Raw genomic sequence first — 23,543 nt, forward strand, 5'->3', positions numbered from 1 at the left:
CTTCTTTTGATAATTACATAATTACATATTTTTATTTAGAAAGGTAGCTTTGTCTTGATTGTTTTAGTTTGGATATTTTATACTTCTCTTCAATCACACTGTTTAAGCTTTAAGCATATCAATCTTTATCAATTTGTCCTAGTAATGGAAAGTTTTACATGTCTTTGTTGTACAGGGTGGTAGATGGCAAAAAAACAAAGGAGCAAAAAATATACATCATTTATTTAAAAAGATTTCTGTACATGTTTTAATGCCAAAATGTCAAACTACCCTCATATGTAGTGCTGTTAATGTCATTGTGACAACTGATAACATGCATTCATTGTAACCTGTGTTCCGACAGTTAAAATTAAATGATACTTTGGGCTTTACCTAGGCAATGGGTGTGAAGAAAAAATTTAACAAATGGATAAGGCCTGTTGTGTTTTACAAAGGAGCTCAACCAGATTTTTAGAGCCAAACTTTCCTGTGTGATTGTTGAAAGCTTATGGCAGTACAAATATTGTAAGGTGTGCATTAATGGTGAAACCACTTAAAGTGTGTTTACTGTTTCCCTCTTACCATAATTAAGTTGCAATTTTTTTTTTTACTTAATTGTAGCTATTGTGCTAATTGTAGCTAATTGTGTTATTGTTGGATGTAGTATTCATGTCATGCCTTTAAGGAATGCATCAAATATTAATAACTACCTTATTTGTAATAACTTAATGACCTTATTTATTTTGGATGAGCAATAAAGTAAACATGTTTCTATGAGACTTCCTTTAAAGGTTAACTACAATATCAAAGAAAAGAGAATATATTAAAATTTGTTCGTATACTCCATTCTGATCAAACTTGTGAGTTATTAAGTTCAGTAGATACACAGCTGGTTTATGGCTAACATAATGTGCAAGTCCTCAACAAATGCATTGTTGCACTATGGGTAAAAATGCTAGTGTTGTGAATAATAAGACAAGATTATAACACTATCCACGCACACACTGACATTCTCGACACATTGTATCCACACACACACACTGACATTCTTGACACATTGCATCCACACATGCACTGACATTCTCAACACACTGTATCTATACACACACTGACATTCTCGACACATTGTATCTACAATAGCCTATTGGCAATTGTGGATACAATGGCCAATAGCCAATTTCCAATAGTATAGCCAATGGCCAATAATGACATGCTGACATTCTCAACACACCATATCTATAAACACATGTACACACATTCTCAAAACAATATATCCACACACACTGACATTCTGAACATACTGTATCTTGAGAATACGCAGTTTGTTATCAGTAACAGAAGACCAATGACCCCTGCCAAACGGCATGGATTGAGGACTGAATGACTTAAGTATAAATCTGAATAAAGAATGCCTTTCGGGAAAGAGGAAAAGTGCGGATAGCCTCCTTAGCGGCGGTGTCCACATGCTCATTTAAGGAAATGTCAACATGGCTGGGAACCCAGCAAAACTCAACCTGTTTAAATTTGCTAGAGATAAGAAATGGCCAATATTGGATTTCTACTACCACAGGATGTATAGGGTTCAACGATTCCACGGTCATCAGAGCACTATGAGAGTCGACCACTAAGAGAATGGACTGCTGATGATGGAAAAGAATGCGAGTGTAAAGAAAAATGTTCCAGGAAAAGGTCCTGGGAGAGACAATACATCTGTTTCAACATACATGCTCTGGATAGTAAACGCTTAAGAGTATTCAACTCGGAGGTAAGATATATGGGTAGACAAAGACAAACCAGTATCAAGTTAACACAAACACACAAATCACCACTTACAAAATAATAACAGGAATCAACCAAATTGACAGAGGAATTCCTGAAACCAGCATCATCATGAACTAGAGGACACAGATTCAAGTTAAGAAAACAAAGGTGCCAAACACAAATAGAAAGTTTTCTTTTGCAAACAGAGTGGTAGACAGTTGGAACAAGCTAAGTGAGAAGGTGATGGAGGCTAAAACCATCAATAGTTTCAAAGCTTTATGTGACAAAGAGTGCCGTGAAGACGGGAAACGATGAGCTCTCTCATCCTGTAACTACTCTTAGGTAATTATACTTAGAAAATTACACACTGTACAACCATTTTTAAACATAATGTAATGACCCATAGGATCCAAAAAATTATGTTTCTTAACTTTTTCTTTAAGACAATTCCATAACATGATTTTCTCTCTAAATGTTTCTCCTTAAGGAGAAACAAAGATATTTTATCCTATCACCCCCATTTGCCTCACATAAATAGTTATTTAATACTTAAATTCACAGGTGTAATAGAATGAAGATTGATCAACTCACATAGACATTAACAATTACATATCTGACACTATAGCTACAAAGAGGTAAGGCATGTGCACAGCTTGCAACTACCTAGTGTATTGCTCAACACATTCAAGACCTGGGGGTGCACATTTACCCAAGTTGCCAAGGATCTCTGTGCATATTGGGATAACAATATCCCAATTGTGATGATTTGAGAGGCCATTGAAGTTGATGGCCTTGTGGGTCTCTCTGAAGGTGACAGCACCATAACCCCAACCATATCCAGCATAACAAAGAAAGCTGTTGATCAATATGGATGCACAAACGGTGTTTAACTCTGCTTAAAATCCTTCCACGGTAGCTTGGTGACTACCTTGACGCTTCGTACAGAGGTGCACAATGATGTTGCAGCAGCACACACACTTATGTTGCAGCTATATACAGTAATGTTGCAGCAAATACACAACATACTGTAGCTACATAAACTAACTCTGCAACTACTCAGCAATACTGCAGTTACACAAATAATGTTCAACTTCAGATGTCTCATATGGCAACAGCTGACTGCCTGGCCTTTTGTACAGTGGAGCAACATGCTCGTTCTCTCCACCTGTCAACATGGAACATCACCCGTGTGAACACCATTCTCTGTGCCACAACACACAAGCATAAATAGACACATAAACAGCATCACTGTACGAGATCCACATAATAGGCATTGCTCGGGCATTCTTTTGACACCCGAATTCTGAGGAGGAAATTTTCCTGTAAAATGCACAGGTATTTTAAATTTAAACTGATGGCTTGCATATTTATAGTTTGTCAAATTACAAAAGATAGTTGTGATTTTCAAAACATATATTTTTGCTTATCTATGAGCATTCAATAAATGTTAGTCAATGTAAAAAGAAAAATACATTTTATTGTAATACATACATACTGTATTCTTATTAAGTATTGGCCACAAGTAAAATGAAATTTTCCTTTTTTTTTTCTTTAACTTCAAAAATGGGTAGAAACCATTCAGTTAATGACTTTGAATCTTTAAATTGTTCCCAAATCCTCTTCGATAATTTTGACCTCAGACTTCGAGTGGGCACAGCCTCAGGTTCCCTCGGCTACAGCACTGAAGTTTTTTCCTGTGCCTCTGATCTTCTTAACAATGACGATGATGGCCACTAGGACAAGCAGCAGAGCGACGGTGCCCAAGACGATCCCCGTGATCATGGAGTTACTGGATGTCCTCACCGGCTGCACGATGGCCTCACTCTCTCCTGCAGGGGCAGTAATGATAGTGGTAATGCAGTAATAGTAGTGGTGAAAGTAGTAGTAATGGTGGCAAAGGTAGTGATGATGGTATTAAAGGTAGCAGTAGTGGTGATAGTGTTGTAATGGTGGGAATGCCAGTGGTAAATGATGATGGAGAAGTGATGGTAGTTATGGAAAAGGGAATACGGCATTATTACTCATTAATATTATATAAGAATCAAGAAAACTGAAGAAGGCCTATTGGCCAATACATGGCAGCTCCTGTATATATCTACCCAAACTCATTCATGTATATGTCTTACTTACGCTTGAAACAAGGGGACCCTATGTCTATTATGTTATGCGGTAATTTGTGCCATAAATCCACAACCCTGTTACCAAATCAGTATTTACCCAGGTCTTTCCTAAATCTAAACTTACCCAAATTATATCCATTGTTTCATGTTCTATTAAGTGTTGATATATTTAATACCTATCTGTTGTATCACTGCTAATTAATGCGTTGGAAATCTGAGAATCAACATAGCTATGCCTCACGATACACATGATTCAAAATGCACACACTAAAGAGAATACAACACATCTGAAATTAAGATAATCATGAGGAGAAAGCACTAAGCCAATATGACTATATTATATAGCACTTTAAAGTGACATGAGAATAAGGACAGAGGAAAAGAGCACTCCCAACTACTTGGACCATCAGGGATAGAATGTCGACCTGCAAGAACTGAGGCCGCCGCTGTACCGACCAGTCCAAGTGGTTGGGCTCCATAAATCTGAAGTAAGAGTTACAGTTGTTCAGAATATTTTTGTCCCCTTTATTTACTTACTCAATTGTGCGTGCAGGAGTTGAGCTTCGGTTCTTTGGTCATGCCTCTCAACTGTCAGTCAACGGGTATACAAGTTCATGAGCCAATTTCGCTCTATCATATCAACATTTGAAATTGTACTCGCCTAGTTGTGCTTGCGAGGGTTTGGCTCATTAGTCATGCCTCTCAACTGTCAATCAACTGATGTACAGGATTCTGAGCCTATTGGGCTATATCATATCTACATTTTAACTATGTATGGAGTTTGCCCCAACCATATCGCTGCCTTGTACATTCCATTTACTAACTACTCTGACACTGAAAGTTCTTTCATCGACCCCGGTCGATGGCAGATAAGGAAAAACCCCAACCACAGGGGATGGGGGGATTCCAGGGCCAATGCTCCCAAAAACCTCTCTGAAGAGGCCAGGTTCTGGCTCGTGGTCCTCGGTAGGTCCGAAATCCATAGCTAATGTCCCGGTCTAATATAAAACACATTAGCGTGATAAGCTCCAGGGGGTGCCTTTGGAGCTCGCCTAGAAAATGGTGTTTCATTACATTCAACGCTGTTTCTTTATTATTATTATTATTATTATTATTTATATACAAGAAGTACATTGGGTTTGCGACAGTACATAACACTAGTGTTCTTACATTCTTGCAAAGCCACAACACTCATAGCATTTTGGGCAGGTCTTTAGTCTAACAGGTAAGGTAAATTAATAAGAGGTACATTGTAGCAAAATTTGGATTCAACATAGCTACAATATAAATTGACAGATGATTACAGTGGTGACGTATGTCATAAGTACTAATATTGGGGGAGTGGGTAGCACAAGATACAGTGTGAATTTGAAGCACACAGTAGGAAACAATGAGGATGAAAGGCCTTATTTGGTTTTACTTTTGAATAAGACATAGATTGGACAATTTTTTAATTCATTAGGGAGCGAGTTCCATAGACTGGGTCATTTTATTTGCATGGATTGTTTGCTCAGATTTAGTCTGACCCTGGAGATATCAAAGATATATTTATTTCTGGTGTGGTGCTCATGGATTCTATTAAACCAATCAAGGAAGAGTTTCAGATTGGGATTAACATTTAGAGACAAGCATTTCATTTTGTAAGTGAATAGCACAAGAGAATGTGTGGAGTGTTTAGTATGTTTAGGCATTTAAACAGAGGAGCTGTGTCTTGTCTGAAGACAGAGTTTGTTATAGTTTTGATAGCAGATAATTGCTGGGGTGATGATGGCTTGAGGTAATTTGCAGTGGTTGAACCCCATGCACAAATACCATATGTAAGATATGGATAGACTAGCGAGTAGTATAATGAGAGGAGAGCAGAGTGGGGAACATAATATCTGATCTTAGAGAGTATACCGATAGTTTTTGAGACTTTAATGGGGCAGCCCCGTTGGCTCCCTGAAGCCAACGGTTGCAGGCAGCTCCCTGCTTCGGTTGCAGGCAGCTCAAGCGTTGCATGCTAAGTTTAAGTTGCTGCAAAGCACTAAGTTGGTTGCTGACCCGGAAGCCCCGAGGCTGCCCCGTTTTGGTTATAGGGACCCAGACTTAGGGGTGTTGGTCGCTTCGACCTTGGTTCAGTCCGTGCTCTCTCGTCCTTACCCTGCTGTGGTTCGTTCTGGTTCTTCCCTTTCCCCCGCTTCCAGCTCTGAAGCATCTGAGGGTTTTGGAGTCGGGGTAGGGTTTAGTTGGGTTGGAAACTCGGGCAGTCTTGGGGGATGTCCCTTCTGGTGGTGGTGACGGTGGCATTCAAGCCAGTTCCTCCTGCTGAAGTGTATGGGTATGACCTTGGGAGCCCCCTTCCTTCCTTCCTAATTTTACAACTGCCACAGCTTTTTATTGTGAGGCCGGGGCTTTGAAGGATGGCTCGGCACTGGGTCCTGCTGTGGAGCTTCCCAGGGTGGGGGAGGGGCTGACTTGGGGGTCTTGGGCCCTGTTGGACCCGCTTGGGATTTTGTGCCCTCTGATTGGGGTTTACTGTTACAGGGGTGGGGTTTTCGTTGGGGTTTTACTGCCTTGGCACCTACCTGAGCCCTCGCTCAATATGTTCATGGACGCATCGTCTCTTGGCTGGAGCTTTGTGACCAGTGTTCACCAGGCAGGCCAAGGGCGGTGTGGTCTGTCCTTCTGTCGTGCACACAGCACGGTGCGGGAGTTTGCAGCAGTGTGGATGTCGTTCAGAGGGTTCGGGTCGCTCGCGGATCGTTGATCTAGCTCCATTTGGACTGCTCCCCAGTGGTTCATTGCCTGGACCGCAGAAATTCAATGCGGTCCTTGGCTCTTTGGAGCTGGTCGCTTCGGGTGACTCGTGTGCTGAGTTCTCGGGGTTTGACTCTCTGGCCGTTCACGTTCGAGGGGTGTCCAACATCCTGGCAGATGGCCTGTCGTGGTTCATTTCCCTGTCCACGGAATGAATGGTCGATGCCGACTCATTCAGTTGGCCCTGCCAGACGTACGGGCTCCCAGAGGTGAACTTCTTCGCGTCGGCATGGACGTGGTGTCTCCCGGTATAAGTGGCACCCTTCCCCAATTGTGAGGCCGTCCGGGTTGATACCTTGCGGCAGGACTAGTTGAGGTGGGGTTACCTATATCTCTTCTCCCCGGTTCCGCTGTTGTTCCAGGTCCTAGCTCGCTTGGAAACCTACCAAGGGAGTGTAGTCCTCTTGGCTCCTTGGTGGCTGGCCCAGTTTTGGTTTCAAGTACTGCTTGCTCGGTGTGCAAAGCCAAGGGTCTTCCTGCAGCTTCGCCTCTTTCAGCAGATCGGTCCAGTTCATTAAGTGGCTGGTTCAATCTTCTCAAGTCTTCGAGTTTAGTGTTTCTGACTCGAGTCTATCACCACTTGTATGGTGAGCAGGTGGCTTTGTTGATGGTGTCCCACCTGAGTGCTTTGTCTCGGCAGCAGTATGAAGTTTCCTGGCGGTCTTTCCTTTATTTCTTGTCCCTTTGTAGGGACAAGAATACTGTCGCCTCGTATCGTGGAGCGCTGGCGGAGCCGCTGCAGCTTGCATTTAGCATTGATGTTACTTCTGCGCCGTTCCGCAAGCTGTCTTGTGCGTTGTTTCAAAACAACGCACAAGACAGCTTGTGCGTTGGACAAGGTGAAACAACGCCGCCCGAACCATCCTGGTCGTTGGACTAGGTGCTCTCTCTTTGCCTCAATTTGTGTTGCCCCTTCGATTCAGGATCATTTTTCCAAGGCTCTTTTCCTGTTGGCATCAGCCTCTGAGGGTCAGGTCGGGGAGCTTTATGCTCTTCTACGGTGCAGAGGTTTCTGCTCTTTTCGTCCTAGAGTAGGTTTGTTCATTTGCAGCCGTCTCCTTTTCTGGCGAAGAATGAGACTGCTGCTTTCTGAAGGGGCCCTTGGGTTGTTAATGCTTGGCTGGTTAGGCCGGGGATGGTGCATCGTGTGTTGTGTCTGGTCGTGGCTCTCGCCGTTACCTGTGCGCAACAGCCTCGGTGGCTGGGGATGCGCTTTGGGTTGACCCGGTTTCCCTCCTTCCCTGTTCGAGGATTCGGGTCTCCCAGGACATCCGCAGAGTTATTCGGTACAGCCATCCAGCAGTCTATCCTCGTGCCCACAACGTTCGTAAGTTTGTTCAACTGGCTGCTAACATGTCTTGGGCTGATATTCGGGCATGGGGATTTTGGAGGTCGAACAGGGTCCTGGCTGCTCGCTACCTTGTAAACGTTCCTGGGCCTCGTCGGGCGTGTCATTTTGGGTCGGCAGTTGCAGCCAGTTGCCTTGACCTCCTTGTTGTGGAGCGAGTGTCGACTGCCTCCTGGGTAAGTCCCTTTTGTTTTTGTCTTTGGTTAACCCTTGAACTGTGCAACACGTCATATGACGTGTTGATTAACTTACGCAAAATTGCGCAACACATCATATGAAGTGATGGAATACCGCGAAAGATTTGAATGACCAGTGGGGTCACACACAATCAGAGAACACTGTATAAACATCAGAGGTCCGCGGTTGTTCAACGTCCTCCCAGCAAGCATAAGAAATATTGCCGGAACAACCGTGGATATTTTCAAGAGGAAACTAGATTTATTCCTCCAAGGAGTGCCGGACCAACCGGGCTGCAGTGGGTATGTGGGCCTGCGGGCCGCTCCAAGCAACAGCCTGGTGGACCAAACTCTCACAAGTCAAGCCTGGCCTCGGGCCGGGCTTGGGGAGTAGAAGAACTCCCAGAACCCCATCAACCAGGTATCAACCAGGGGTAGGGGGGGGGGCCCATACGCTGCCCAGGGGCTATAGTAAACAGCCGCCATTTTGTAAAAAAATCCTGCTCTAGCCACCAATGCATGGGAGGCTTCAGTTATCCAGCAGTCACCATGACAAACGCACGGCCAAATGCCTCCCAGGCACGCAGTCACTTACTGAAGAGCAAATAACCAGTGAATTATTTTCTGATAGCGAGGAAAGTGATTTTGATGACTCTGACATTGAAAAGGACTACACTCAATTGACCAATGATAGCACAGACAGTGAATATGAGATACAGCCCGCTCCCAGGGCGAGGCCTACACGCTCATCGGTCCTGCCTCGCCCAGTGTCTACTCCAATTCACCCACGACCACACAGTTCTTGTACTTATTTAGAGTATGAGGATATTTTGGGCGACGAGTCAGAGGAAGGTGACTCATTTTCTGGTTCTAGTGAAGTGGATTCAGAGCACAGTGTTACCACACCTGTCACTAGTGCCAGTAGTGTTACCAAGTGAGATTTTTGTTGCGTCAGCAGTCTCTCGCCCAGCCAAGCGCCGCTGCATGGCACTACATGAGGAACCAAGACCCTCATATTCACGTGATTTTACCTCACGTTTATGTATCACCCGTACTTTGCATAGACGGGCTTCAGCTCCTGGTTCACAGTGTGCAACGATTCCTCGCCGTCGTGCCGCTGTTTCATCTCGCAGGACACCAGGTGTATTTGTGTAGAGTGATGGTGACAATTTTGTTCCCCTAATTCCTGCCTTGGACAATAAAGACGTTGGGATTACAGACCTTTTCCCTGATACTGGTGAGGACATGTGTGAAATAGACTATTTTACAGCATTTTATGATGAGACGCTCATGGAATATATTGTACACCAAATGAACCTTCATGCGGCTCATCTCATTGGAAAAAATATAAGAGAATTTTCACGATTACAGCATTGGAAAAACACTACTGTAGGTGAAATGTATGTATTTTTGGTACTATGTATGTTGATGAAACATTGTGTCAAACACGCTGTCACAAATTATTGGAGCAAAGACCAGACTGTTCCAGCACCTTTGTTCGGGAAATATATGTCCCGAGACAGGTTTCAGATATTCCTCAGGTGTCTTCATTTTGCAAGTAATGAAAACCGGATAGAGGATGATAGACTTTGGAGAGTCAGACACATTATGAATGAAGTGATTGGAAAGTACAGAAATTCCTACGTACCAGCACAGAAGCTGGTTATTGATGAATCCCTTGTGCTTTTCAAAGGACGTGTTGCCTTCAAGCAGTATATTCCCTCCAAACACAACAGATTTGGATTGAAATTCTTTGTTCTTTGTGACTGTGAAACAGGATACGTGTTACACATGATTCTGTATTCTGCTAGCTATGTAGACATTCCCGGTAACGACCAACATGGTTTCTCAGGTAGTGTGGTGAAGTCACTGATGGCACCATGGCTGAACAAGGGCCACATTTTATACACGGATAACTACTATACAAGTCCCTTGCTAGCTAGGTTCATGATTGATAATTGAACTGGAATGGTTGGCACAGTAAAGCCAAGAAGAAGGGAAATGCCAGAGTTTGACAATAATCTTGAAGTTGGTGACTGCCAGCTAAGAAAAAATGATAAAATACTCTCAGTTAGGTGGAAAGACAAGAGAGAAGTGAACCTGCTGACAACCGTTCATGATGGTATAATGGTTAACAGTGGCAAGGTGAACCGAGTAATGCAAGAACCAGTATATAAGCCAAATTGTGTTCTTGACTATAATATCAACATGCGCTTGTTTGATAAATCTGACATAATGGTGGGCACTGTCGAGTGTGAGTGCGGAAAACATTGAAGTGGGCGAAAAAGTGTTTTTCCATCTTGTTGACATGAGCATGCTGAACTGCTATAATATGTATCTGGTGAAAACTAGACGTAAACCAAGTTTCCGTTCGTTTGCTTTTACACTTGTGACGCAGTTACTAACAAAGATTGGCAAAGATGTTCCTGGCATACAAAGACCCATCATGAACCCAGTGTTGCAGCATGCTGCTACACCCAAGCTCACTTACATGGGAGGCTTTCAAACACACAGACTAAAACATTTGCCACCATCTGGAAAGCGTGCAATAGGCCAATGTGATTGCTTAGTTTGTAGAACAACAAAAAAGAGAGAGAAACGTAAACTGGTGCAAACATGGTGTGAAGCGTGTGTAGTCCCATTGTGTGCTGTCTTGGAGACAGTGGTAGTCGTTGAAGCAGATGACAGCACACAATGGGACTACACACGCTTCAACTGGTGCAAACATGGTGTGAAGCGTGTGTAGTCCCATTGTGTGCTGTCATCTGCTTCAACGACTACCACTGTCTCCAAGACTTCTAAATGTGCAATAATAGTGCAAAAACCTGTAAATAGTGTGTGGATATGTGTAAATAATAATGAACAATGTGAATACATATTATATTGGCACAATTGAAAACATTTGCGTGCGCAAATCCACAAGGGCCGTGACGAGGATTCGAACCTACGTCCGGTAGCATCCCAGACACTGCCTTAATCGACTGAGCTACGACAGGGTAAAAGGGTTGAAATCGAAGTTCTACTGAACTTACTGGATCCCGTAGCCTCTCCGAGGCACAAACCAGGCTTTTACACAACCCCCCTCCCTTGCACCGCAGACATCATCACGTGTGATGATGTAAGGGCGAAGAGGGAGAACGGCCTATTGACATAGCTCAGGTGCAGGGGGGGGGTTGTGTAAAAGCCTGGTTTGTGCCTCGGAGAGGCTACGGGATCCAGTAAGTTCAGTAGAACTTCGGTTTCAACCCTTTTACCCTGTCGTAGCTCAGTCGATTAAGGCAGTGTCTGGGATGCTACCGGACGCAGGTTCGAATCCTCGTCATGGCCCTTGTGGATTTGTTCATTTGATGCATCACGTTAGTGTGATCTCTGTGTGTGTTTGCGTGCGCATGTGTATACTCAATGTATGCAAGTTGTATTATCATTGAACATGAAGTAACATTATATGCAATACAATTAGTAAAAAAAATTGTGATAAAATACCCCTAGACACTGTAAATAATGTCGCGAAAATAAATTTGTGGCAACTCTGGCTGCTTGAAGCCCACGCGCAAGCCTCCGGGAAGCACCTTGCATGAGTGATCATGCAGGGTGTGACATCATCGCTCATATTGTTGGCTCGTTTACATCATTGGTAAGTATAATTAATTTTTAATTTTTTTTTTTTGTGGTCAGGGAACACAAATTAACATGTTAAAAGATTTTTTTTTTTGCTCCTCATGACTCTCTGAGGGAGGGAAACCAGGTTCTAACTCGTGGTCCCCGGTAGGCCTAGAACTCCATTCACATTGATGCTACAGTCTAATATATCCATATCAGTCTGGATAGCTCCAGGGAGCCTCTGGGTCTCGCCCAGAAAATGGCATTTCATTACATTCAATGCTGGTTTTTTAGGTCCAGATAGACACAGTCAACCTTACCACCTTTTTCCTGTAGAATCTATGTGGCTTTATCATAAAAACTAAGTAGATTTATTACATAGGATCTTCCTGTTTGAAAACCATATTGTCTGTCCGTCATTATGTCATTGTGTTCAACCAATTTGGTTTTAACTATTTTTTCTAGTGTTTTGACTACCACACTTGTTAATGATACGGGTCTATAATTTAGAGGTTCCTATTAACTACCATTTTTATAGATTGGTACTATGTTTGCCTTTTTCCATATATCTGCTAAGGTTCCTGTCCACAAGGATGTCTAGAATATTAATTAGAGTGGAATGCTCAGCTCAGTTGCACATTCTTCCAGCACCCAAGGTAGAACTCCATCAGGTCCAACCGCTTTATTTCTTCCTAGCCCCTTTAGTAATTTTTCCACTACGTCTTGAGGTATCTCTTATGTATTCTATGTTATGCTCTGGAATTGGTATCGAGTCCGGCTCTCTGAAATCCTCATTTCGTTCAAAAACACTTTGAACTTTTCATTTAGCATTTCACACATTTCTTTTTCATTCTTGGTAGTTCTGTTCCCGTTCTCAATCTCTGGATTTTATCCTTTACATGCAGCTTGCTTTTAATGAATTTATAGAAAAGGCTTGGATCTTTTGTGTGTGATTATCTAATTACCTAAGTATAATTACAGGATGAAAGCTATGCTTGCAGTGACCTATGAGTGTAGTGTGTGCGTCTGTCAGAGGATGAATATGAATAAAAAATCTCTATTATAACAAGAGGCGGCTAATCCTAGGTACTCACTCCAGCCGATGAACTCGTCTCGGTTCTGTGACTGTAGCCAGGTGAGGAGAGGGGCGAAGTAATCAAGGATAGGCTTAACGTCCAGCTTGTTTGTCCTGCCACTGGTCAGCACCGACAGTGCCTCCCTCCAGGGCCGCGACTTGCCTAGCGACAACACGTTCCTGACGAATATTCATAGGTGCTGATGATGGGATGAAAATTAATGTACAGTATAGCACTGAACTTAATAAAGCTGCATGAGGATTGTTATGCATGCCTCTATTAAATTTTAGTGTCACACACAATATCAATATCTTGGAGTGTGGATAGATTTTAAAATTACATTCAACAAATTCAATATCTGAAGATAAAAGAAAAATCTTCATTGAATATAATGAAAGTAATCACAGGGACCCATCTTGGAGCAGGACACGGTGTTAAGTATGTTTCACATACACGCTGTTCGTTCCCTAGTTGATTATGCAGTGCCTGCCTTACTCTCTCTTTTTCTCTTGGTCAGTGGGCAAAGGCTGAGGTTATTCAAAATGATACAATATTAGTCATAACGGAGGCTCCTAGTTGGATGAAAAAAATTATGCCCCAGACAAGAAATTTAACCAACATTGGTTGCATTAAGGATAAAATGGCTTGCTGTAAGCATGACCAAGATATTGACTAGACCAAGAATCTGTTCACTTAAAAGATTTACCTGTATGGTAAAGATGTAATCAGTGGAGCTCTAACTTGGGACAGAAGAGCTACCAATAGAAACAGACAGACCCACTGTGTAATGAACAGTGAATAGAAGAAGAAATTCTATATCCCAAGATACCACCCACCATTCAGAAAGAACAGAACAACAAAAGCAGATGGGGTGATACTGTATGTGAAAAAGGACTTGGATGCTACCAACAATGAGGAACTGAGGAAATCAGGATGGTAGCAAAATGACTGTGGGAGTATGCTACAGGGCCGACACAGCAGCAGCAGGTCGGATCTGCATAATGAGATCAATGCGGCATCTGAAACCCAAACTCTATAATGGGGGACTTTAACCATGAGACCATAGACTGGATCACCCTAACATCACAAGCAGAAGGTGAACAATTTCTTGACCTTGTGCAGGACTCCTTTCTCATACAACATGTGGTAGAGACCACACATGGTAACAGTATATTAGGTCTTGTGCTGACTACAGAAGAGGATATGATTAATCAAATTCATGTGGGGGGAAAAGCTAACCCCTCATGTGACCATATTTTAAGATGGACTATGAATATAGAAACCCACATAAAGGTCAAAGGTGATAACTTTCTAGATTACCAGTGAGGTGACTATCATGAATGAGAGAGGAACTGTAAACCATCTCTTGAAGGGAGCTGATGGGTGAACATGGCACAGAAGCATCATGGCAAAATTTCAAGAGGGTCATCCATCACAAAACTCATTCAAAAACATGTGCAAAAAAGAAGAAACCAAGAAAGGAACTCGATGGATGACACAGGTCGTAAAGCAAGCATTGGTAACTAAGTGGAACCACTGGAGAACATATCAATCCACGATGGACGTCATTGATTATGAGTTATACAAAAGGGCGCTAAATTCGGCCACTCAGAAAATTAGATCAGCCAAAAGTAACTACGAAAGAAAAATTGCCCAAAACATAAAGATACAAAATAGTTCTATGCCTATATAAGAGGTAAAACCAAAATAAAGGGCTCAGTTGGACCTATAATTATTGGTTCACAACTTTTTCATAAAAACAAGACTAACCAATCTATAATGGATGATAAAAGGGTAGCAAACATTGTAAATGACAATTTTACATCAGTATTCAGACTTGAAAGATTGGATGACATCCCATCACCCGCACAAATGTTTGAAGGAGGGGAGGAGAATGAATTTAAGGATATACCCATAACATGTGAAATAATTAGAAAAAACATTGACAAACTAAAAGGCTCAAAAGCCCCAGATATGGAAGGAATTCAATACAAAATCTTAAAGGAAATGGCAGAACTACTATGCCAGCTGCTGAAAGTACTTTTCACAAAATCTCTGGACCAAAGGGTAGTTCCAATACATTGGAAATATGCAAATGTTATCCATATTTTCAAAAAAGGCAGAAAGAGCTCAGCAGAAAACTACCAACCGATCAGCCTGACATCACACATCTGCAAGCTCGTGGAGAGAATCCTCAGGAAGGGAATCATTCATCATCTTTCAGTGAACAACCTTGAACAATCAACACAACATGGATTTGTTAGAAACAGATCCTATTTTATAAATTTGCTTAGATTTTGGGAAAAGGTAACCAGCTTCTCAGACAAAGGACCTTCCAGTGGATGTTGCTAAAGCATTTGATAAGGTACCACATGAAAGACTGACAAGGAAATTACAGGCCCATGGAATAAATGGTAAAATATTAAAATGGATAAACCAATAGTTAAAGGAAAGAAAACAAAGGGTTGTGCTAAATGGAACTTAATCTGAATGGAAAAATGTGAAAAGTAGGGTGCCACAACAGTCCATTTTGGGACCTACCCTTTTTGTCATATATAGAAGCAATATATAGAATATATAAGCAATGACATTGATGAGAATATTACAAACCATATCATCAAATTTGCAGATGACACAAAGATTTAGATAAAGTGGGAAATGATAATGATATTGAAGTCATACAAAGAGATCTACATGAACTCCATAAATGGTCAGAAGACTGGCAAATGCTTTTTTAATATCAACAAATGCAAGACCATGCATGTAGGGCATAACAACTAACTGCACAAATTAACAGTATTACATTACAGCAGATTGATGATGAAGAGGACCTTGGAGTCAAAATCCACAACTCATTAAAAGTTGCACAACAGGTGGGTGCAGCAGTCAGAAAAGCTAACCAAACTCTTAAGATAATCAAGCGTACTTTTGACTATAAGGAAAAGAAGGTAATGAAGGTTCAGGGTTTTGGGAAGGTTTTGGGAAGGGAAGGTTTTGAAGGAAAAGAAGGTTCAACTGTATATATCTCTGGTGCACCCCCACTTAAATTACCGTATCCAAGCATGGAGACCTCATTTTCAGAAGGACATAGCTGGTCTGGAGAAGATGCAACACGGAGCAACAAAAGTCATTCCAGAACTAAGTCGTCTCTCATTAACCACTGTGCTGCTCAGCCTCCATTTATGGCACCCCCCTTTCCCTGTGTGCATGAAATCAATTCTTGGGAAATTTTTTTAACGTGTTAAATACCCTTCCCTGATTAAAGAAATGTAAAAATAAACTCAAACTTGTACTTACTTTGGCCACAATGAGATCCAGAAAATGTTGTGTAACGTCACGATTTGCTTCCCAGGTTCAAGATGTGCGAGTTGCCACAAATATATTTTTGTTCATTTATTTTTTTGCGTACAGTTCCAAATACATTTGTTTTTCTTGCCAATCCTATGTATAATGAACACGTACACAATATTATGGTAGTAGAACATCCGTACTGTCCGAAGGCACTGTGTTACATGCATCACAAATGTGTTCACATATCTTGCACATATTTCCAATGTATCATGCTCATTTATGTATATTTACAAAATATTTACACACTGTACAGTATCACACACTATATACATTCACCCATCAACACACTCAGAACTCCGCGAGTGTGTGATATGCTGCGAAACAGTCGACGGCGCGTAGGGAACTTTGCACTCAATGCACCAGGTGCTGATGCATCTTCCCATTTTGTTGACCAGACCACCTAAGGTAATTACCTAAGTGTAATTACCTAAGTGTAGTTACAGGATGAGAGCTACGCTCGAGGTGTCCCGTGTTCCCAGCACTCTTTGTCATATAACGCTTTGAAACTACTGGCAGTCTTGGCCTCCACCACCACCTCACCTAACTTGTTCCAACCGTCTACCACTCTGTTTGCGAAAGTAAATTTTCTTATATTTCTTCGGCATCTGTGTTTAGCTAGTTTAAATCTATGACCTCTTGTTCTTAAAGTTCCAGGTTTCAGGAAATCTTCCCTATCGATTTTATCAATTCCTGTTACTATTTTGTACGTAGTGATCATATCACCTCTTTTTCTTCTGTCTTATAGTTTTAGCATATTTAATGCTTCTAACCTCTCCTCGTAGCTCTTGCCCTTCAGTTCTGGGAGCCACTTAGTAGCATGTCTTTGTACCTTTTCCAGTTTGTTGATGTGCTTCTTAAGATATGGGCACCACACAACCGCTGCACATTCTAGCTATGGCCTAACAAGAGTCGTGAACAATTTCTTTAGTATATCGCCATCCATGTATTTAAAAGTAATTCTGAAGTTAGAAAGCGTGGCATAGGCTCCTCGCACAATATTCTTTATGTGGTCCTCAGCTGATAGTTTTCTATCTAGAACCACCCCTAGATCTCTTTCTTTTTCAGAATTCTTTAAAGATTTCTCACATAATATATAGGTTGTGTGAGGTCTATGTTCTCCTATTCCACATTCCATAACATGGCATTTATTAACATTAAATTCCATTTGCCAAGTGGTGCTCCATATACTTACTTTGTCCAGGTCATCTTGAAGGGCATGACAATCATCTAAGTTTCTTATCCTTCTTATTGTCTTAGCATCATCAGCAAACATGTTCATATAATTCTGTATACCAACTGCTAGATCATTTATGTAGACAATAAACATCACTGGAACAAGAACTGAACCCTGTGGTACTCCACTTGTGACATTTCTCCAGTCCGATACATTGCCTCTGATCACTGCCCTCGTTTTTCTATCAGTCAGAAAATTTTTCATCCATATTAGAAGCTTACCTGTCACCCCTCCAATATTTTCCAGTTTCCAGAACAACCTCTTATGTGGAACTCTGTCGAAAGCCTTTTTTAGGTCCAGATAGATGCAGTCAACCCAACCATCTCTTTCCTGTAATATCTCTGTTACTCGATCATAGAAACTGAGTAAATTTGATACACAGGATCTTCCAGATCGAAAACCATACTGTCTGTCTGATATTATATAATTTCTCTCCAGGTGTTCTACCCATTTAGTTTTAATTATTTTTTCAATATTTTGACTATTACACTTGTCAATGATACCAGTCTATAATTAAGGGGGGTCTTCCCTGCTTCCACTTTTGTAGATTGGAACTATGTTAGCCTTTTTCCACACATCAGCTACAACTCCTGTAAACAGGGATGCCTGAAAAATCAGTTGAAGTGGAAAGCTGAGCTCAGGTGCACATTCTCTCAGAACCCATGGTGAAACTCCATCTGGACGAACTGCTTTGTTCTTATTTAGCTGTCATATATTTAGCTAGGTGAAGGGATGACGACGTTTCGGTCTGTCCTGGACCATTCTCAAGTCGATTTTGATGAGGAAGGTGATGAAGGCAATAAATAGGCAAGAGAGAGATGAGGAGGAATCTTCCCTTTTGTTCTCTACGTTGAGTGTTCTTGCACACAACACAAGCACATTTACCCTTTTCCCATGATGCTGTGCCTGGCATAAACTCGAGCATGTGGACACCGAACATCTCATTATTACCCCTCAGTCTGTCTGGAACTGCATGCGGCAGTGTTGCGGGCATCCTGCGTCGTGCAACAGAGCCCTCCTGCCCATACTTTACGAGCAGTTGTGAAACTACAGCAACACTCAATGTTCATATTTGGGGGTCTCCTGCCTGATTTTACTAGATACATGTTGAAACAGTTGAGCACTGCAACATCAATAAGGTGGAAAAATAACTTTTTCGTCCACTTCACAGTCTTACGCACGCACTTGACGACACCGAGCATCATGTCACATTTATATACTAGGCGCATGTTCACATTGTAGTCTATTACACAATCGGGTTCATTTATTGGGAAGCGAGTTTGAAAGTGCACTTTGCCACTGTCCAACATAGCACCAGTGTGAATTGTTGTCAGCATATTCACCTCGCGTCTGTCCATCCACCGCACTGAGAGCATATTGTCACACTTGTGCAGCTGGCAATCACCCACTGCAATACCTATGCCAAACACTGGCATTTCCCTCCTGTGGGCCTTCACAGTGCCACATACGCCAGTGTTGTGGTCAAGGAGGTATCTGGTCAACAAGGGGCTAGAATAGTAGTTGTCGGTGAACAGTATATGCCCCTTGTTCAGCAACGGTTCCATGAGGGTTTTGACGACACTGCCGGAGATGTATTGTCTGTATGTAGTGTATACACTACACTATAATAAGTAGTGTTATACTACTTAGTAGTAGTATAACACTACCCCTTTAGTGTTATACTCAAGGGGTAGAGTATAACACTGAAAACCCCTGCGACGTGTACAATCACAGGGGCCTAGTAGAGGGCCACCAAACACTATCAGTGGAATCATAGCCACACTAGGCAGACCCCCACCAGGCAAACGAAAATAGAAACAAAAGAAAAAACCTGCAAAAGTACACCGTCTCCAGAGGCAACAGGAACCGGTCGCCACTTAGGTGGCAGGCTGCGCAACACCTTGACACCCTAACCAGCACAATACCAGTTCCTACCCAGGGCCAAACAAGGGCCCCAAGCCCCAGCTGGCCCCAAGGTCGAGGCAAATGCCGAACAGCAAGAATCTCTACGGGAATGGTTCCCGAACGCCCCAGGGAAGATAACCCTGTCACCCAGGGGCAGTACTCACAAGGCGCTTAGGGAAGTAAGCCACTAAGCGCATGCAGCCCCGGCACTGATGAGGTACTCCTGGTCACCGCACAACACAACATACGGCAGTGAACGCCACACAAGGTAAACACCGCCTAGGAAACTGAGGTCAGAGAAGCGCCTATCCCGGTTGACATTAGCTTATGAACTGATGCTAGGCAGCCGCCGCGGTAGGTCCGGGGCTTCCCCCTCCCCTTCTCGGGGCGGGGAGGTCTGTGCAGACGATCGGCGTGGCAGTAAAGTGTGATGGTTGCTTGTTTGCTTGTTTCCTTGTGATTGTAGGGAGTTTCTACCTCTCTGTTTGGTTTTTTGTTTTAGTTTTTACCATGTGGGGTTTGTTTTGTTATGCCTACCTTTCTGGGTGCAAACCCCGGTTGATGGCAGATAAGGAAAACCCCAACCACAAAGGGGTTTTCTAGGGCCATTGCTCCCTGAAACCTCTCTGAAGGGGCCAGGTTCTGGCGCTGGTCCCTGGTAGGTCTGAACTCCTTAGCTAATGTCCCGGTCTAATATAACATATTAGAGCCCGATAAGCTCCAGGGAGCCATAGGGCTCCCCACAGAAAATGAACAAAAATATATTTTCCAACTCGTACATCTTGAACCTGGCGCGCGACTGCCCCCCGGATGTCTACGCCACACGCAACTGTGACGTCACACGACCTTTTCCAGACCCCATTGGGGCCCAAGTAAGTTCAATTTTGAGTTTATTTTTACATTTTTGTAATCAAGGAAGGATACTTAACACTTAATAAAAAATTTCCCTAGAATTTATTTCCTGCGGGAAATAGGAGGGTGGGTGCCACCACACGGGGTGGGGGGGTGGGGGTTTGGGCGCCATATTTGGAGGCTGAGCAGCACAGTGGTTAATGAGAGATGATTTAGTTCTGGAATGACTTTTGTTGCTCCGTGTTGCATCTTCTCCAGGCCAGCTATGTCCTTCTGAAAATGAGGTCTCCATGCTTGGATACGGTAATTTAAGTGGGGGTGCACCAGAGATATATACAGTTGAACCTTCTTTTCCTTCAAAACCTTCCCTTCCCAAAACCTTCCCAAAACCCTGAACCTTCATTACCTTCTTTTCCTTATAGTCAAAAGTACGCTTGATTATCTTAAGAGTTTGGTTAGCTTTTCTGACTGCTGCACCCACCTGTTGTGCAACTTTTAATGAGTTGTGGATTTTGACTCCAAGGTCCTCTTCATCATCAATCTGCTGTAATGTAATACTGTTAATTTGTGCAGTTAGTTGTTATGCCCTACATGCATGGTCTTGCATTTGTTGATATTAAAAAAGCATTTGCCAGTCTTCTGACCAATTATGGAGTTCATGTAGATCTCTTTGTATGACTTCAATATCATTATCATTTCCCACTTTATCTAAATCTTTGTGTCATCTGCAAATTTGATGATATGGTTTGTAATATTCTCATCAATGTCATTGCTTATATATTCTATATATTGCTTCTATATATGACAAAAAGGGTAGGTCCCAAAATGGACTGTTGTGGCGCCCTACTTTTCACATTTTTCCATTTAGCACAACCTTTTGTTTTCTTTCCTTTAACCATTGTTTTATCCATTTTAATATTTTACCATTTATTTCATGGGCCTGTAATTTCCTTGCCAGTCTTTCATGTGGTACCTTATCAAGAGCTTTAGTAAAATCCAACGGAGGATTTTTGTCTGAGTAGCTGGTTACCTTTTCCAAAAATCTAAGCAAATTTATATGCTCTATGTTCTCTAGAATTCTTATTGTGTTTAGCTTCCTGAAGATTTCATTTTGTACAAATACACTTTGGAACTGTTTGTTTAATGTTTCACACATTTCCTTTTCATTTTCTGCAAATCTGTTTCCCATTTTCAACCTCTGAATATTATCCTTAAGCTGCAATTTGTTGTTTATGAATTTATAGAATAGACCTGCTTCTGTTTTATATTTGTCCGCAATCTCTTTTGTCAAAATTTCTTTCTGCTTCTCTCCTCACTGCCATGTAGTTGTTTCTCACATCTTTGTATCTCTGGTATGTTTGGGGGTTTGGCCTCTTCCTATATTGATTCCATTTTTGTGTCTTTTGGTCTCTGGCTCTCTTGCAATTTCTGTTGAACCAATCCTGTTTCCTAGTTCTGCTTTGATATAAAAAATTTTGTGCCTTCATCATATATTTCACAAAACTTCACATACATCTCATTTACTTCATTTCCTAACAGCAAATATTTCCAGTCAAATTCCTTAATGAAATTTCTAAGGTCCCCATATGTCCTCTCCTCAAATCAGGTTTTTCAACTGCTTCAACCCCCGTATTTTCTTCCAGATTATAATGCATTGCATACTTTATTTCCAAAAAAGACATGGTCACTTTTACCCAGGAAGGGAGGTACTGAATGTCAAATCTCTCTCTTTTTCCAAGTAAATATCAAATCCAGCATGGAAGGAACATCCCCTTCCCTCATCCTCGTAGCTTGTTTATCATGTTGAAACATGAATGTTTCCAGGATGAGGATTATAACTCTACAGGTCCAAAAGTCCTCTGTTCTATCTTCATGTGCCTCCCTGTCTATGGATTTCAAGTTGAAGTTGCCGACTACCAACAGTCATGATCTATCTTTTATCCACTCTCACTATAATCTCTCTCATTATTGGTATAAGACCCTCTCATTTATCCAGCTCCTCCTTTGTTCATGTGTTGCATGGCGGTGGACTATATGCATTTATGATTATTAGTTTAACATCCTCATAGCAGATCTCTAGTGCTATTATGTCAACTTCTCATGGATTGGCAATCATTATTTCGTTTATCATTAGGCGTTCTTTCACCAGCACAGCAACGCCACCACCTTTCCCAATTTTTCTGTCCCGTCTCCAAACTGAGTAGACCCTTGGGAATATGACCTCATTTAAAATATAGTATCATCTGCAAGTTTCGTCTCCGTGAGTGCAACGATATCTGGCGTCTGCAGCTCTACTGCATCACTTAACTCCAGTATCTTTGATCTCACTCCATCTATGTTGGTGTATACAATTTTCAGGAACATGTTCCCTCCCTCCTTATTCTTCACTTCCCCTTTCTCCAGCGATTTTATGTGTTTGCCTTTTTGTACCATATTACTGGTCTGCCTACCCCTATCACTTTGCAGGAAAAAAGAATTGATTTCTTCTTCATTCCTGCTCTCATTTAGGCGTTTTGCCTTTACGAGGTTCAGTTTCAACTTCTCTCTGTCTTCCTTTGAAAGATCTCGTCTTAACAACCATACTTTTCCCTTCCTCATCATGTTGTAATTTTCTAGCATTCCTTAGTACTTACTTACCACCTGTGTGGGTGTGTCAGAGTTGGTTGCTCTGACACAGGTGGTGGTTGGTTGCAGTTCATTCTACAGTATTTTGTATATATATGTATGATATTTGGTGTAGTGATCATCTGTGTATGTTCCAAAGTCATATAACACACTTAAAGTATTATTCTATATGTTTTCGGTACTTCATGTGGAGTTTTATATATTGTACCATGCCACCTCGGCTTACGAATGCCCCTATTTACGAATTTTTCGGGTTATCAGCCCAATTTCTTTGAAAAATTCAAATCGGGTTATGAACGTTGCCTCGGGAAACGAGTTTGTTGATACATGTATGGTGGACCTAGCATATGGTGGCACAGCGAGCGCGCATCAGTTTACCAATGCCTCCCGCCTAGTGACAATTGTGCCTGAATTCTTTGTAAAGAATTAGTTTTTTTTTCAGATTTTTGGCTATTTGAACATAAAATTTGTTATTATATATCTCTCCATGGGTCTCAAGAAAGCCAGTGGTAAGGTTCAAGCCAAGAAAACACATGTGAGAATGACCACAAGGAGTAGCAACAAGAGGCAGCTGAGGAAATGTCTTCAGGGGGAGGAGGAGGCAGTAGAGAATGTCCCCTTCCTTAACAATTAGGAAGTGGTGAAGGCTGTGGGAAGAAATGCAAACTTTTGTTGAAACGACTCACCCAGAGCAAGCTGTAGTAGGCCATTGCATTA

At 42.0% G+C, this 23,543-nt stretch overlaps 1 protein-coding gene across 1 annotated transcript in view; it reads right to left on the reverse strand.

Annotated features, from left to right (window-relative positions):
• Positions 1–204: 204 nt before the first annotated feature.
• The window catches only part of LOC123757374 (angiotensin-converting enzyme), a 149,393-nt gene continuing 126,054 nt past the window's right edge, over positions 205–23,543 (reverse strand). Inside the window, exons 12-13 of the mRNA XM_045740930.2 lie at positions 12,878–13,038; positions 205–3,569 (exon numbers count right to left, since the gene is read on the reverse strand). Coding sequence (XP_045596886.2) covers positions 3,400–3,569; positions 12,878–13,038 — 331 coding nt within the window. The 3' untranslated portion in view covers positions 205–3,399. The remainder of the gene's footprint in view (positions 3,570–12,877; positions 13,039–23,543) is intronic.

The sequence above is a fragment of the Procambarus clarkii genome, chromosome 22 (genome assembly GCF_040958095.1).
Source record: "Procambarus clarkii isolate CNS0578487 chromosome 22, FALCON_Pclarkii_2.0, whole genome shotgun sequence".
Lineage (NCBI taxonomy): Eukaryota > Metazoa > Arthropoda > Malacostraca > Decapoda > Cambaridae > Procambarus > Procambarus clarkii.